General features: G+C 31.2%; 1 protein-coding gene across 1 annotated transcript in view; it reads right to left on the reverse strand.

The window, feature by feature from the left end:
• Nucleotides 1-17,258, reverse strand: part of LOC115877299 (WD repeat-containing protein 47) — a 132,985-nt gene that overhangs the window by 96,594 nt on the left and 19,133 nt on the right. The window contains exons 7-8 of the mRNA XM_030893434.1: nt 14,666-14,740; nt 14,558-14,600 (exon numbers count right to left, since the gene is read on the reverse strand). Coding sequence (XP_030749294.1) covers nt 14,558-14,600; nt 14,666-14,740 — 118 coding nt within the window. The remainder of the gene's footprint in view (nt 1-14,557; nt 14,601-14,665; nt 14,741-17,258) is intronic.

Below are 17,258 nucleotides of genomic sequence, written 5' to 3' on the forward strand. Positions count from 1 at the left end.
AAACTCTCGGTCTTTGTCTGAATTGTTTATTAGCGGCTACCTTGTCGACCTTCTATTTGACAAATTCGGAAGTAGAGTTAAAAGAATATACTTAATAAAAGCGATATAAAACATATTTACCAGAACTTTCTCATTCGCACCGTGGTTATTGTTTATTTATTTTGCAAATGTCGTCAGTTTCATATTGATGCCCTTTTACAAAATGCTAAAATAGTCATATTTCAGGAAAAACAAATGTTATTGGGTTTTTACCGGTGTGACACGCGTATTGTTCGGATTTATCTACAGGTGATTTTCGTGGAATTTGATTGGTAACGGTACTATTGAAAGAAGAACCATAATGTTAGGCCGTACCCTGTTTACAAACAACATTCCATTTGTGTATAGACAATAAAAACTACAAAAACAAAAATATAAAAATATTTATAATTCATTTTTCACGATTCAAAATTAGTAATTAACATTTTAATTAATTTTAAACGTCATTAAATTATTTACTGTTAAATATTAAAAATATTACGAAAAATAAAATAAATCATGTATTTATTACATTAATAAATCTATTGACTCAACATTTAATGCCTTCTTCACAAGATGTGGAAACTACTGGAGGGTAGTAGAAAAACTGAGATTTTTTAATTACCTAATTCATTGAAGCTTTTTTTAAGTAATTTTGTGATAATCTATTTGGCTTTACAATAAAAATCTACTCCGTACTTAAAATACAATCTATTAAAAGTCGATAATAATGACTAACGTAAATTTAATGGATTATAAAACAATACATTAAATTGACATTAAAAGACACCCATAAAATGTATTATTCAAATTTTGTTTGATTTACAATTTAATGTAGTAAACGTTTATAACATATTAAGTGAGTACATGATATCATAACTCATCGAAAATAGGCAATAAAGTAAGCAGGTCCGCATTAAGAAAAATTTAAAAATGATTTAAAAAATGTTGGAAGTAAAAACCTATGTTACCAGTTTGCTAGAAAGGAACATAGGCAATAAAGAGTTCTTCACTTTTTAAAACGTTCACTTGGTTAGTGATTGCGGTCTATAGAAAAGAAAAACTTCAGCTTAACTCATTTTTCCCCCGGGGATAAAACATCAGCGAGAAATCGTTACAAAAGAAAAAATCAATTCAAAAATCAATCAGTCGTTATAGAAATCAATTTAGAAAAATTCTAAAATAATTTTGAATAAAGTTCGGTATTTTGATAATTCACATTTTTATACAGGGTTCACATTTTTAAACAAAATATTTTATGCGAATAATATGTGGGAAGACAATGTGCACAATTTAAAATTATTTTGAAATGTACAGGGTGTTTCAGAACTAAGATCCATACCAAAGTTATATTTTTTCTTATGGAATATACCCGGTATATTATTTCTTGGATTCTATTTCCATTTTTTTCCACATTTCTATTATTTTTGGATTCTAGGACATAAAATAAGGCATTTATTATAAGGGCTTAATATGTCTAAAAGCTTTGGTTTTTGAGATATTTAAATATACTTAAATATTCATGCTATAATAAAAATTGCTGACTTTTAAGCCAGAGAAATAAAATTTATTAAAAAATTTGATTGTTTCCTTAAATGTATACAGGGGTATCAAAAACTGCTGGTCTATTTTTAAATATTTATTACTATAAAAACTTCGTTATTTCAAAGACAACATTCTGTATTTTTTTAAATAAGTCGAAGCAGATTTAAATGCTCTTTCGTACTATATTAAGGTTTCCTCTAGGTACCTGTCTGGCTAAGATTGAGAATAAAAAGCTATTTTTCAATAAAATGGCAATCAAGATGGCTGGTGTCGCCATAGCAATTTTCTACAGGTTTTTCTTTAAAAAAGCTGAAAACAAAATCAGAATATCAAAGAAAAAGCAATGGAAAGATCAATATTGGGGCTATCTCTGAGAGAAAAAGTACTGAATACCGAAGTACGGGGGGCAACACAACAAATGTCACGAATGCCATAGAAAAAATAACTTTAAAATGAAATTCAGCAGGGTATATTGCAAGGCTAACCCATAGAAGGGCTAAACGATGATCAATGGACGAGGAAAATTATAGACTGGAGACCAAAACATCACGCATTCAAAAGCAGAGGCCGTCTTCCAACTAGATGGCCTGACGACTTAAGACGCATTCACAGTAACTGGATGTACATTGCTCAAGTGAGTTATGAAAGCAAACGAGGGAGGTCTATCTCCAGCAGTGGACTTTAGTGGCTGGTTGATGATATAGTTCTTTCCATTCATGACATGACAGTACAGAATAATTCACTCCATTATTAGTAGATAGTGATTAGATATTTTATTTATGAGATTATGCTTTGTTCAGTACCACTACTAATAAAAATGTTACTTTCTCCAAAAAATAATACAGGGTGGTCCAAACTATATTCCGGAAACTTCGGCACATATTCTGCAGATGAAAATAAGTGAAAAAGTTCATATAAATGTATGTCCTAAAATGGCTTAGTTTCGGAGATACAGGGTGTAAAAATTTCATTTTTATTTCGATTGTTTCTGAATAGTTACTGAAGGAACGTCAATATTTGGATGAAAATTGGGGTCTGGGATTTTTTGACATGATAAATTTGATTTTGATGTCAATATGACTCCCATTTGCAGAGGGAGCCACCTACATGTGTTTTAACTGTTTTGAAGAGTAATAACTTTTCGTCCGTACCTGTACAAAACTACTGAGTGAAAAAATATACAATTACAACGTTTTTTAACAATGTCTCTTATTGACAAAAAATAAACATGCATGTTGAGTAGATAGTTATTTGATTGAATTGAATATTAAATTGGGAACTTTATTTTTTTAAATTAATCATAATTTTTTTCTGCGAAAAAATGACGATAAAAAACTTTTGGCACAAAACATTTCAAATTTATGATTTCAGTCTAATAACTATAAAGTCAACATGTTAATTTATGTCAGTGTTGACAGGTATTGATAATTTCGGTTACAAATATCTCGAGAACCATTACTCGTAGGGATTTTTACCAAGAGACCTTTTTACGTAAAAAACGTCGAAAATGTATATTTTTTTACTCAATAGTTTTCTACAGGTACGGACGAAAAGTTATTATTTACTTATTTTTATCTGCAAAATGTGCTGCCGAAGTTTCCGGAATACAGTTCGGACCACCCTGTATATTTTCGAAAACTGTTGCATACATTTACGGTATTGGCCAAAAGTAGATAGACAAAAGTGTTTTGAAACTAAATATCCAGAAGCAAAATCCAAATTTTTCCAATCCATTATATATTTAAAGAATACTTGATAATACAACAAATTATGCTTGTTATAGATAATAAAAAACAAAAACTTACAAATACTATTAAAAATAACAAATTATGCTGGACAAAAGTAGATAGACAATTCCATAAAATATGAACAAATGTAGAAATTCCATGTGCTTATGTGCAACAACTGTTATTTTATGACAAAATGAACATTAGTATTTCGTGAAATAACCGTTATTGTCAATTACAGCTTGGCCCCTGCGCGGGATGGATTCTATAAGTTTATCAACGATATTCATATCCAGATTAACCCATTGTTCTTGCAAACCGGCAAGCAAATCATCTTTATTGGAGTAGGTTCTGGTTCTTAATTTTCTGTCCATTATTTCCCATAAATTTTCGATTGGGTTCAGGTCGGGAGACTGGGATGGCCATTTCAAAACAGGAATTTGTTCATCATTGTAAAACTGTTTTAATACCTTTGAGGAATGTTTGGGGTCGTTATCTTGTTGGAATTTGAATCGTAATGGCATTTTCTCTTCAACATAGAGCATAACATCTCTAACGATATCACGGTACATGAACTTATCCATAATCCCTATAATATTATGTAGAGGACCAATACCAAATTCCGAGAAACAACCCCATACCATTACAGATCCACCGCCATGCTTCACTGTTGGTTTCGTGTATTTTGGATCCAAACGTTTGCCTGCTGGATGTCTAACATGCTGAATGCCATCGGAATTAAACAAATTGAACTTCGATTCATCACTCCACACACCACTCCAGCACACTCTTTTCCAATGAGTTTTGGTCCAGTGGATATGCTGTCGAGCAAATTCGAGTGAGGCTAAGCGGTTTTTCTTGGATAGTAAGGGTTTCTTGGCTGGCCTACGACTAAAGAGCTTCTCTTCCACTAATCTCCTCCGTATTGTCGGCGAAGAGACGCTGCATATTCCTGAATTCTCCAGTTCCACCTTTAACTGGTTGGATGACAGGAATGGATTATTTGAACTAATTCGTTTTAGTAGTCGCACTGACTTGTAGCACATTTTTCTTGGACGGCCTGACTTGGGTTTGTGTTCAATAGAGCCTGTCTTTCGTATTTTTTAATAATTGCCCATACAGCAGAATTTTTAACTTCAAACCGTCGTCGGGCAATATCACTTTGTCGTCCTCCCTCACGGTGAGCAGCAATGATACGCTGCTTTAGGTCAACAGAAATTTTAACTCCGCGGGGCATGTCTTATATTTTCAATATCTCTTCTAGTACTAAATGCATGCCAACTAAAATATCTCAGGTTCATGATAAATAGTTAGAATGTTGACAATTTTTTTTGTCTATCTACTTTTGACCAACACGATTTTGGTATTTATCTTATCGCAAATGAAATAAACATTGCAATTGTTGTTTGTTTACTTACATATTTTATTAATTGGTGGTTTTAAAAATATTGGTATGTGGAGAAAGATTATTAGGGATGTTTTGTTAATTTTGTTTTGAAAAATAGTTTTGTCTATCTACTTTTGGCCAATACTGTAAATGAACAAAATTTACCACAAACAATAACAATAATTGCATATACTAAAGTAAATATAATTACATTCAGCTATTCTAAAAACTAATAATTTCTATGCAAAAATCAAATAATTTAATGCGTGCTCGTGTTACTAAAAAAGTTGCCGGCGGTCTTTTTAATGAAACACCGCACAACCATTAACTAGTTTTAACGGTAATTAATGTGTGGAATTCCAAATGGAATGTTAGTTATATATACATATAGGTATATTATATCTACGCACTAATTAACTCGACGACTTCCTTTTGTGCGGGGCCAAACTCACATTTACACAGATTTAGCATTTAGCGATTGTTTGTTTTCAATTAACGCATTCATGCTTCCGTGTACTCCATCGCACGCAGCCTCCGAATTATTTTGCTGTTTACTTTTCGCTCCGTCATTATTTCAGCATTTTTGATAGGATGTACAGGGTGGGCCAAATTGGACGCTTTTAAAGGGAAACCCTCTTTTCTATAGGAGATAGACAAAAACTAATATCGGTGTTTGGAACTCAATGTTTATCAAAAACATGATCTGTTACCGTTTCGGAGTTACGGGGTGTTTTTCAAAAATGTGCATTTTTAACAAATCGCTGTATCTTTGGAAAAATTTGTATTTTTATGAAAACATTTCCAAAGTACCTTTTTACGTAGAATTTAACGGTTTAAGTATAAATTTTTTTAAATTAATAATTTAAGAGTTACCAACAGAAAAATTGATTTTTTATTTGGGACACCCAATATTATATTTTTAAATAACTGAAAAAAACTTAATTACGTTTCCAAAAATATAGCATATCTGCTATTTTGTTACAGTCCCCTTCGAAATACAGAATTTTTAAATGTTCGCCACTTTTAACTAGTAGGCTTTGGAACCCTTATTGATGATCTTCCCCTAATGGAACTCGAAAGCATATTTTTCCAGCAAGATGAGGCACCGCCTCAGAACGCTGAGGTTATCAGCAAATTTTTGCAGTCAATTTCGAGAATAATTGAATAGCTAACCAAGATCCTAGCCGTTGGCCGTCGAGGCCGCAGCGCCGGATTTAGAGCCTACGGATTTTAATGTTTGTGGAAGAATAATGGTTCTTAGTTTTAAATTGCCTGTATAATCTAAGAATTAGATGTACTTAGAGGTTATGCGAATATATCTTTCACCCTCATTGAGATAATGAATTCCGCGAGAAATGTCCAAAAACGGCCCACAACAAAAGACGGTCGACATGTCGAACACCTGTGGCAAAATCCCATGTCTAGGTTTGCTATTTATTTTTATTGTTAGGCAAACATCTGGTACAACACTCCAGTACAAGTATTTCTGTTTGAATTTAACCGACAAACTGTAACGTAGACGATTAGCTTAATGCTATCATAACAAATTGCCAGACAACAAACGAAAACAAAAAACACTTGTTAGAAGATAGAGCTAAACTTTTCAATAAAAGATTGTTTATTACAACTCCTCCACCTACAAGGACTATATTTTGTTCGGTCTTGCGTCACTGGTCGAGCCAAACTCATACGAAAAAAAATATAAACAATGACATTCCAATTTCATGTGTACATTATGTTGTTCAGAGTAACAACAAAGAGCTGTTATTGCATTATTGTAGGACTCGTTTTGATCGAGTACAGGAGTCCAGTGGTTTATTTCACTTATATATTGATTGATTGATCATTATATCGTCGAGTTGTAACATACGATAAGAAATGACAACGTAGATTTTAGCCACATGTATCCAAAAATTGTCCAACGAGCAGGTGCTTGGTACCATGCAGAAACAAAATTAAAGAAATTGCTGATTTAGAAAACGTTATAAGTCGTACTGGAAACTGGAAAAGGATTTAATGCTTTGCATCTGGAAAATGTAAATGAACTTGAATCACATGTTGTAATCACTGAAGAACTAAAAAAACGGAGCATAAGAATGAAACTGAAGAAAGAAGCGAAACTGGCAGTACAACTGTGTGTTTTACTACTTGTTTTACAAATTATTTGTATTATTTGCTACTCTGAATCATTATTATACACCAGCTGCGATAATTCCTTTTATACACGACAATGATTAGGAGAATAAATGAATAAAAACGGACTTTAATAAGCTTCATGTAGGAGATTGCAAACAAAAGGGAGCATTATTAGGAAATTGCGTTTTATTTCAATTTTTAAATGCTTTGATGTTATACCGGTGACTAATTTAACTACTAATTGGATGGAAAATATCAACAATCGTATGTTATAAATATGGGTATTATCCTTGTTATTGTTAATATCCTTTTTAAGATGTTCGGTCGTTTTACGTAATGTTTTTACAAGCTTTTATTTAACTTGCCGTTTTAGTTTGGGTCAAACCTTGCAAGCTGAATTAGAACCACTTCCTGGCTTTCGATTGGGCTCGAATTTGATTTACTTGCGAATCTTCGGTGACAATGCAATATTATGGTACCATAAAGGTATTTTCTATATTTCTTTGGGTAAATGGATTCACATTTAAGTGGAAGTAACGCTTGTTGTGCTTCTTCAGTTTTATTTATTATTTCCTCCATTTTAATGGAAGCGTATTCGAATGTGTGCCGAATTCGTGCGAAAGGTGTTTTTTTTTGCCAAAAAACTAAACTCGATTGACAACAACTGTCAATTTATAAACAGGCCATTTAATACAATAGTAACCTGGCAAAAAAGTTCCTACCAGCAGCGTTAATACAAATATACCTGAAGATTAATAAATGCAACATTTGTGTCTTTTTAAAATGGGACAACATATACTAAATTATAATAAAGCTAGGGAATAATAAAGCTCGGGCAATTATTGTCCCTTGGGTCATAGGCCCTCGGAACAGAAACTTTGCCCTCGGTAATTAACACCCTTATAATTCCCTTGATACATAAATAACTATAATTTCTCTTTTTTCACTCCAATTGTACTTGTGTAACTTATTTCTTTGTAAATCAAAATAAACTACTTTAGAATTAAAATGACAGATATAACTATCACTGTCTTTGAATAAAAGAATAAGGATGAAGTAGATATATCAAAAATTTTATTCAAAACGTGTAAAAATATGATATAGAGTAAACTGAATAATTTGTTGTTTTAAAATTTAAAATTCTTATAAAAATACAGGGTTGTTCACCACATACGACACGGAGTATTGTAGCTAAATGATTAGATTTTTACAAATTGTAAGTTTTGGGTTCGTTGAAGGACTATTAGAGCTACAATTTAAAAATATTTTTACAAGATACAGAGTGTCCCAAATAAATAAAAAATATCAAAGTTGTATTTTTTTAAACGGAACACCCTGTATATTATTACATTTTTGGTTTCTACGATTAAAATAAAGGTAAATTTGATTAGGGTAAAAATTTGATTTGCAGTAAAAATTTTAAGGCTTCATTTCTCCAAGGGTACCGAAGTTTTTAATACTAAATATTTACTGAAGTCTATTTATTGATCAGTTATTGTGTTGCAATAATAAAAATAATCCTACCTCATACAGAGTGTCTAAAAATTTATTTTAAATTATTTCTAGCTTTAAACGGCAATAACTTGTTAAATTTAAATAGAACGCCCTGTATATTGTAGGAGAATTAGATGCACAACTGAATTGTCTATCAAATTGTATTATACCACTTTTTACCTATCCCTTCAAGTTTTCGTAGAAAATGCATTTTCTTTTAATTCAGACCTCATTTATCAATATACCTCTGGAATATTGACATTTCAGATTGTTTTTAAAGCAACAAATGTACAAAATGTACAGGCTAGTAATATTATCGTTTTTAGCAAAATGATAATATTACTAGCCTATTTGTTAGCAAAAAGAAAACTATTTAAATTTTTATAAAAAAAATATACCATTAATTAATTATACCACCATTATTTCCGTCCAAATACTAATTAATTACATACTTAATTATGTTCTCGTTAATAAGTTATTCTAAATAAATGTGGATTTGAATCAGAAATCAATATAATAATAAGTTATGAAAATGAATGTCTCTGTTGTTATAAATAAGCATTTGTCAAAAAATGAAATAACATTTTTAAGGTGTTACTTTTTACTACACCGTCTAATACACATACAAAATTCAGTTTTTTAGTATTTGGAGCAAATATTATTAATCAACCCAAACAGTCAATTAATGTAGTTTGAATACTGGAATCATATTAATTGGTCCTCTTTAACAAATATTTAAACCGGTTTTTTAATTTTTTAATGAAATAAAGAAACTATATCGACAATATTAGTATCTGTACTCTTTAAAAATTTGGTACATCTTTAAAAATAATCTAAAATGTCAGTATTCCATAGGTATATTGATAAATGAGTTTTAAATTACAAAAAAATGCATTTTCTACGGAAACTTGAAGAGATAGGTAAAAATTGTATAAAACAATTTGATAGACAATTAAATTGTGCATCTGATTCTCATAAAATATACAGGGTGTTCCATTTAAATTAAACAAGTTATTGCCGTTTAAAGCTAGTAATTATTTAAAATAAATTTTTAGACACTCTGTATAAGGTAGTGTTATTTTTATTATTGCAACACAATAACTGATCAGTAAATAAACTTCAGTAAATATTTAGTATTAATTTTAGACACTCTGTATAAGGTAGTATAATTTTTATTATTGCAACACAATAACTGTTCAATAAATACACTTCAGTAAATATTTAGTATTAAAAACTTTGTTACCTTTGGAGAAATGAAGCCTTAAAATTTTGACTGCAATTTCACAAAATTGAAAATATTTCAAAAACGGTAAGGTTTAAGTGTAATAAACCTTTATCAAATTTACCTTTATTTTAATCGTAAAAACTAAAAATCTAATAATATACAGGGTGTTACATTTAAAAAAATACAACTTTGATATTTTTTATTTAGTTGGGACACTCTGTATCTTGTAAAAATATTTTTAAATTGTAGCTCTAATAGTCCTTCAACGAACCCAAAACTTACAATTTGTAAAAATCTAATCGTTTAGCTACAATACTCCGTGTCGTATGTGGTGAACAACCCCTATATACAATTCTAATAAAAAGTTATAATAATTATTTATTAACACAAACATCCGATACGCTACTGAAGCAGTCGCTGTTAACGATTTTCTCGGTGAAAAGATTATTATATTTCTCTACAAGATGGAATAGGTACCAACAAATCCTTCACGTATACGACCACCTTTAGCAGCGATTTAGGAAGTACAAAAGACCCAAAAATAGCAAATTGAATTAAGAGAAAAATGACGCGTTAGATCATTGTTAATTGTCCTATTGTTAATTAATGATTTATTCGTTTAGCATCAAACGGTGGCGCTGCGATCGCGTGGGCGCCACCTGACAACATCGAGCCGGCCGTTAAGTCAATAAATAATCGATTGACCGAAAAAAGAAACTACACGGGTAATTAATTTGTTGTTAAAGTGCGTTTTATTATTGGATTTGGTCATTCGGAATTCATCAGGATGATTGTTCACGTAGACGCTTATGTCATTTTATTAAAAATCAATAAACAATAATTTGAAATATTGATGGTTTTGTGCTTTAGGATCAGTCAGACAATAGGACAATAAAATATTCATACTAATAATGCATTTAAATCAAGTCTATACAGGATGTTCGAAAAATGCAAGGCCAAATTGTAGAGGGTAATGCCTGATCAATGGAAAAAAGTTTAGAAGAATGAGGAAGATGCATATATTTTATTTTTCGCCAGAAACTGTTCAATTTATTAGAATAAATATGTATAAATGCAAAAAAAAAATTCTTAAAAGCAGTACCACAATTTTATAAAACGGGCCATTAAAATACTATGGATAACGCAAATGACGCCTCGCGAATTGAAACGGTATTCTATTGGTCTGACGTCACCCGCCGTTCTCGTCGACGCGCGATGGCCAGCAGCAGCCAGACGTGTTCCGTTTATGTACGTATTTAGGTGGCGTACTAAGACATTTTTGTTGCTTTTAGCGTTGATTGAAGGAGCTTTTTATGCTTTTTTGTGCAGTTATTATTTGTATGTGTTGTGTGTTCTGACAATTTTTTAAGTAATGGTAGATTCCGAGTTTGTAAAAGCACAATCAGATAAATTGCCAAAAGTCGATGCTTTTATGTTGGCTGCTTTTATAAATACAAATTCCCAATTTGTTGGTGCTGAATTACTAGGAAAAAAACAGAAAGGTATGTAACATTTATTCTTTGTAGTACTGAGGCATATTTAAGTATAAGTAGGTACCTACTGTTACGAACTTTTATATAGTTATAAATATTAATGTTATAAACTTATCTTTCAGATCAGGTAGGGAGACGTATGGAGATAATGCTGTAGGTTATGTAGAAGTGAAAAGAGACAAAAATATTTGTTTAGTACGTGGAAAAATAACTCCAAAGCATAGCGTGAAAAAGACAGTTTTTTTTATATATTGACACCCCCTAACCCTTGTTAAATAAACACGCGTCTGGCTCCACTCAACCAGAAGAACGGCGGGTGACGTCACAGCGGCAAGGCGCGGTAGAGAGCGTTTGCCCGGTCATCTAAATTAACAATATATAATTATTTTATATTAGAGGCATTTCTTAACCGATTTCAACGATTTTTTTTGTTCAATTTGTAATTATATGAACTATTTTTTAAAACCATTATTTAAAAACATGCATTTTCCTCATTAAGTTAGCTTGGAGTATATATGGAAGAAACTCGAAAGTTTTGAAAAATTTTATTAAAATTTATAGCACTGATGTACAGTGCTACCTACAGAAAATTCCCCCCAAAAATAATGGTATTTATTAAGATAATTACAAAGGCCTATTTTTTAGTTTTTAATAATTTTAAGTTTTAACATCCAGTAACTTTAAAACTACGCATTTCCGCAGCCATGTTTATGGGAACTTTTTTCACATTTTTTGATGAAAAACCACCTCTTGATATACAGGGTGTCTCAGAAATAAATGCAAGTATTTTAACTGGTAGTATAGTTCAACCCCAGAAACGCGCCTATGAGGATTTTTTGGCGAAAAAAAAAATTGAAAATTCGAAATTTTTTGATTTGATGATTTTTTTTTAGTTTTTAGTTAAAAATTAAAATTTCATGATAATATGGCAACATAGGTATTAGATTAAATTTACAAGAAGAAAAATCCAGAAAAGATCCAGTGGTTCTCAAAATTTTAACAAAAAAACTTTTTTTTTTGGAAATTTTCAAAGTCAAATAACTCCGTTATTTTGGACTTATACGAAAAACGATAAAGATAACATATGTTTCTTTTATTGAGATCTACCACCCCTTAAAATACTTGCACTTATTTCTGGGACACCCTGTATAGCCGTGCATTTTTCGAAACTAACCCCCGTATAGTTTTATAAATCGTTTTAAAGATAAATCGATTGAGAAGAACGCAAAATTTTCTTTATAATATAAACAACTCATTAAGAATTACTGTAATTTGTGAATAAAATACCAATTTCTACAGTGTCAAAACTAAATAATCGCCTTGACTAGTGACTTCCTTACTCTCTTTGTAATTGGAATTATGAACTCATTAAAATTACTTTTAGTTGACTATACTATAATGGAAATCCGTATTAGGAATCGAATATCAATTAAAATTTACCGGTTTAACTGGCTAGTTAATTAATAAAAAACTGTAATAACAGTTTTCGATCATCTTGAAATAAAGAGAGACGACTAAAATATATATTTGCCTTAGTAAAACGCTAATAATATGTGAAAAAAGTAGTTTTATAAATAATGTAACAAGATATTTACAGTTTTTTAGTACAATTAATTAAAGATTAGTACTTTTATAGAGATTTATCTCTAATTAAATAATAAAATTAGTTTAATTCATATTTAGTCAAGTAATCTTGTTCAGTGGGTAAAGCGGGGTTTCCACATGCAAGGATTACTGGCGCCAGTTTTATTGTATGTGGAAACCTGTAAAATCGACTGGCGCAAGTTTAGTGGTGCCACTAATTCATGTGCCAGTAAAGTTCAACGCTTCTGTACTTTTTGGCGATAGTTTTGTCTGTAAACAATACAGCGAGCACGCTCCAGTCGTAAAAATGTGTTTGTTTAAAAAAAAGTCTCACAGCCTTAAGGAGAATTGTTGGTGTCATATCTGATTCTCTCAGCAACTTTGATGTAAATTCCGCAAAGGCCAAAATTCGAAGTATTAGGAATGCTTACACCCTAGAGCATAAAAAGGTGTTAAAATCTTTTAAAACTGAACGTAATGACATGACACTTTTAAATTTACTATAGACCTGTCGAAACGGGTAATGGCGCCATTTTATTGGCGCCAATAAACTGGCGCACACTGGCGCCAGTAATCCTTGCATGTGGAAACCCCGCTCAAGACTTTTCGTGTCAGTGATTGGCACAAGGTCACATTATCATGCCAGTGCTGGCGTACCAGGTAAACTGGCGCCAGCCACTGGATAAGTTGTAAATCAGCCTTTATTTTATTTAGTTATTTATTCTATAGCACTGAACAGCATCCGCCAACTACAGCGTGAGTAATACAATATAAAAAATACAACATAACATATATAAAATTACACACTAAAAAATAAAAAGAGAATAAGAAAAAGGGTTTGAACAAAGATAACAATAAATCCAACACTGAGGTACAACTCATTAACTAATTAACTCATTAAACTGAGCTCAGCACAACAGAAACCAAAATGCAGTTGAAAATATCAAATTTATTTTGATATAAATTATACGAATCTTGTAAACTTTTTAACGGCGAATATTTATACCGGGTGTTTCGTTTTTTTTATAAGTGGCTCACCCCTATAACGTTATTATATTTTCAGATAAAAAAACGAGATTTGGTACTTTAGTATATGACATAAATTAGGACTGATTGACGTGTTCAATTCTTTTTGGTCATTTCCTGTTTCACCGGAAGTGACTACAACTTTTGATTTTTAAATGGCACCCTCGGTATATTTTATTCGTTAGAAAATGACACTCTAAATAGAATGACATATCATATGTCAACTTTTGAAATTTTCGCTTAAAAACAAATCGTATTTTAAATTACACTCTAGAGTGCCATGGCTGTGTTAAAAACACTAAGTTTTAATCAAGGAGCCTTGGAAAAATAATTTTGATCGTCTAATGTTCTGTCTTGTTCTGGCCGGTTAAAAGATGCTCAAATCGTATTTTTAATCATATCTCATTTTTTTCAAATGGAACAAAGGTGGCTCATTAGCAAATTTGGAAAAAGCATTTTTTTACGAATAATTTGGTACCACACACTCGTATTTCGAGTCAAATAGTCGTTATGAACTGCATGTTACAATTTCAAATAAGTTGAAACAATTGAATACGTCAATCAGTCCTGATTTATATCATATACTAACGTACCAAATCGTTTTTTATCTGGAAAAATAAATTTTAAAATTATAGGGGTGAGCCAATTTTGGAAAAATAAAATAAATAATCATAAAATGTAAAACTATGTCGAGAGCTGCGCGAGACCAAAAAAATTAATTTGTCTTCGAATATCTGGCAATAAAAAATCTACAGGACATCAGATATGGTAAGAAATTATTAAACAAAATTTTAACAAATGATTTTTTTTATCTCAATAAATGAATAGAACTATAGCGACACTATATTTTGCTATTCATTAATATAATGCAAAAATATTATGTATATTAATATGTAAAATCAATTACACAAATAAGACTTACCTTTGCGCTGCCAACAGAAGTATTGTCATAGGAAACTGAATCCCTGTAATGGGAATAAATAATATAAAAATTAAAAAAAAAACAAATATTTTAATTTTGTATTTTTACCTATAAAAATCTCCATTGGAAGTAGGTTTGGGCGATCCAGATCCATGATTTCCATTGAGATTTTTGGTGGATTTACTGAAACAACAAACATTTATGTAATTGAAATATACGGAACAATCAACAATGATTGCAATAGTTGGCAATACTCTTAAAGGATTTTAGGGTTTGTGATTGGTACTAATGTTGAAACAAATTACGTCAATTTTTTTTATGTTCTTGAAGTTTTGACTTTATTATTTGTAAAATAGACATATTTTTCAATACAACTTAGTGATTATCATGGAAAAGGAATATGTATTTAGCGTATGAGAGTACGGCTTATTTTTATCTCGGCGCGGCGCACAGTGGGGTATTTGACACAGATAGTTGATCGAAATTTTTTTATGCAGACCTTATATAAATTATTGCTATTTTCAATTAAAGAGGACATAATATGAACAAAATAAAGGATAATTCGTCGACTCTAAAAAAAGAAAGAAAAATCACTGTTCCAGTGTTTCCACGGTCAATGCCACTAATGCCAGTAGTAATATCGCAACTAATACTACTAATGCTATGACTGATCCGCGAGCATTGCCCATACCACTAAAGTCGCTACTAATGCCAAATTGTGCTATACTGCTAATGGCACTAATGCTATCGCTTTGTACACAACAATGCCATCGCGGTTTACACCTCGCATTAGTATATCACTGATTGGCAAATTAGAAGAAACCAAGAATGTTTTCTCATTTTATCAGCAAAGTCGCAAAAAGTCGCAGTATTTTATTTTACTGTATGAAAGCCCAATGTTTATTAAGTAAAACGTATATAGACAATATGCTGAATTCTTCGAAATGCGCAACTAAATGTCTAAGTATAATAAAAATGTCACAAATTTAATCAAATTTTCTGAACGCCTAACTTTTAGTTGCAAAAAGAATCGTTAGTATAGAGAATATCAAAATAAATAATACGTTTTTGTAGAATACATACCTGCAGCTTGCTGAGCCATTTTCAATCAAAACAATAATATAAACGTAAAAAGAGCACAAGAACAACAACAATTTATAATTTTAAACATAAAATTTAGCCATTTCCCTCTTATCGGTGAGAAGTAACAACTTTGACGTTTCGTTGAAACAAATGAATGCAACTAAACACACCCATAGCAATGCCATTCATGGCAGAGATGATTTAACTTATCATTTATCTTTTTTTTGGGAAATCTTAAACACATTTGCTTTTTCGAATTTCGATCACCTTTTTCATGCTAATACCCCACCGTGCGGCGTCCAAAACAAGGTTTGAAATTGAACGTAATCGGCGAACTAACTTTTAGTCAATACAGAATCGCAATTTTGCAATTTCGCAATTTTGCAATTTCGCAAATATCAGAAACGTATAGTTGGACGGTTTCAAAATATTGTGAACCAAGAAGTAACAAACGAAAATGGAAAAGTATAATATGTCCATGTGAAGGTACATTTAACCTTAAACTATAATTTTAATACACTACAAGACTATACGGCACATACAAGGCACATTATTAGCATTTTATTTAATACCAATTTTTTTGGAACTAGAAGATTTTGGTTAAATTTTAATAAGTAGGTATTACCAAAATGTTAATTGTTCATATTTTGTCAAATGCCACTGTTAGTGATAAAATCAATGTTTTTTTAATACAGACACCCTATAAATTAGAAATGTATTAGCACATCTTTTTCGGATTTCAAAAATATTATTACAAATTCCCTTCCTTTTTAACAGTTTCATCGAAATATTTCGACCAAGATGTTCTGTTTCACTCTGTGCTAATAGGTCTATATTTAATTTCTGTTTATGTATGACTCAAAATATATGTCGTATATCTAAAAGATTTTCGAGAGTTCGCTAAGTAGCTTATTGTTGGGAAATGACATTGTTAATTACTTAAACACACATATTACATTATTGTATGTTTCGCACTGGGCGGTCATGAATTATAATTTATTTTTAAGAAGCATCTGTAAGTCACAGGAAATTTAGTATAAAATTCTTTACCAGTCCATTTGAGAGCAAATCAATTCATATTCATATGTTAAGACAAAGTTTATGGTTACTTAATTCTCTGAAATAGATCAACCTCCCCCCCCCCCTATTGTGCTGCAAAAGCAATTACTAGAAAAAAAAACTAAAAACAAAGGAAAAAACTAAATTGTAACCGCCAAGGTAGAAAGAAAGGAAGACCACGCAAGAGCTGGAGAGAGAGTATTGACAAAGAAGTTTTATTTTGGACAGAGGTTTGGCACAGGATGGATGTGGAGATAGAGAGAGATGGACATTAGGAATCTGAAGAAGGAAAATGTAACCCGATTATTATATACAGGGTGGTCCGAGCTGTATTCCGGAAACTTCGGCAGCATATTCTGCAGATAAAAATAAATCAAAAAGTTCGTATAAATGTATGTCCATAAATGCTTAGTTTCGGAGATACCGTGTGTAGAAGTTCCATTTTTATTTCGATTTTTTCCAAATAATTCCTGAAGTAAAGTCAATATATGGATGAAAATTGGCGTATGAGAGTTTTTTGGCATGAGAAATTTGATTTTGATATCCATGACTTTCGAAA

Source organism: Sitophilus oryzae, unplaced genomic scaffold (genome assembly GCF_002938485.1).
Source record: "Sitophilus oryzae breed Bouriz unplaced genomic scaffold, Soryzae_2.0 scaffold_1443_pilon_pilon, whole genome shotgun sequence".
Taxonomy (NCBI): Eukaryota; Metazoa; Arthropoda; class Insecta; order Coleoptera; family Curculionidae; genus Sitophilus; species Sitophilus oryzae.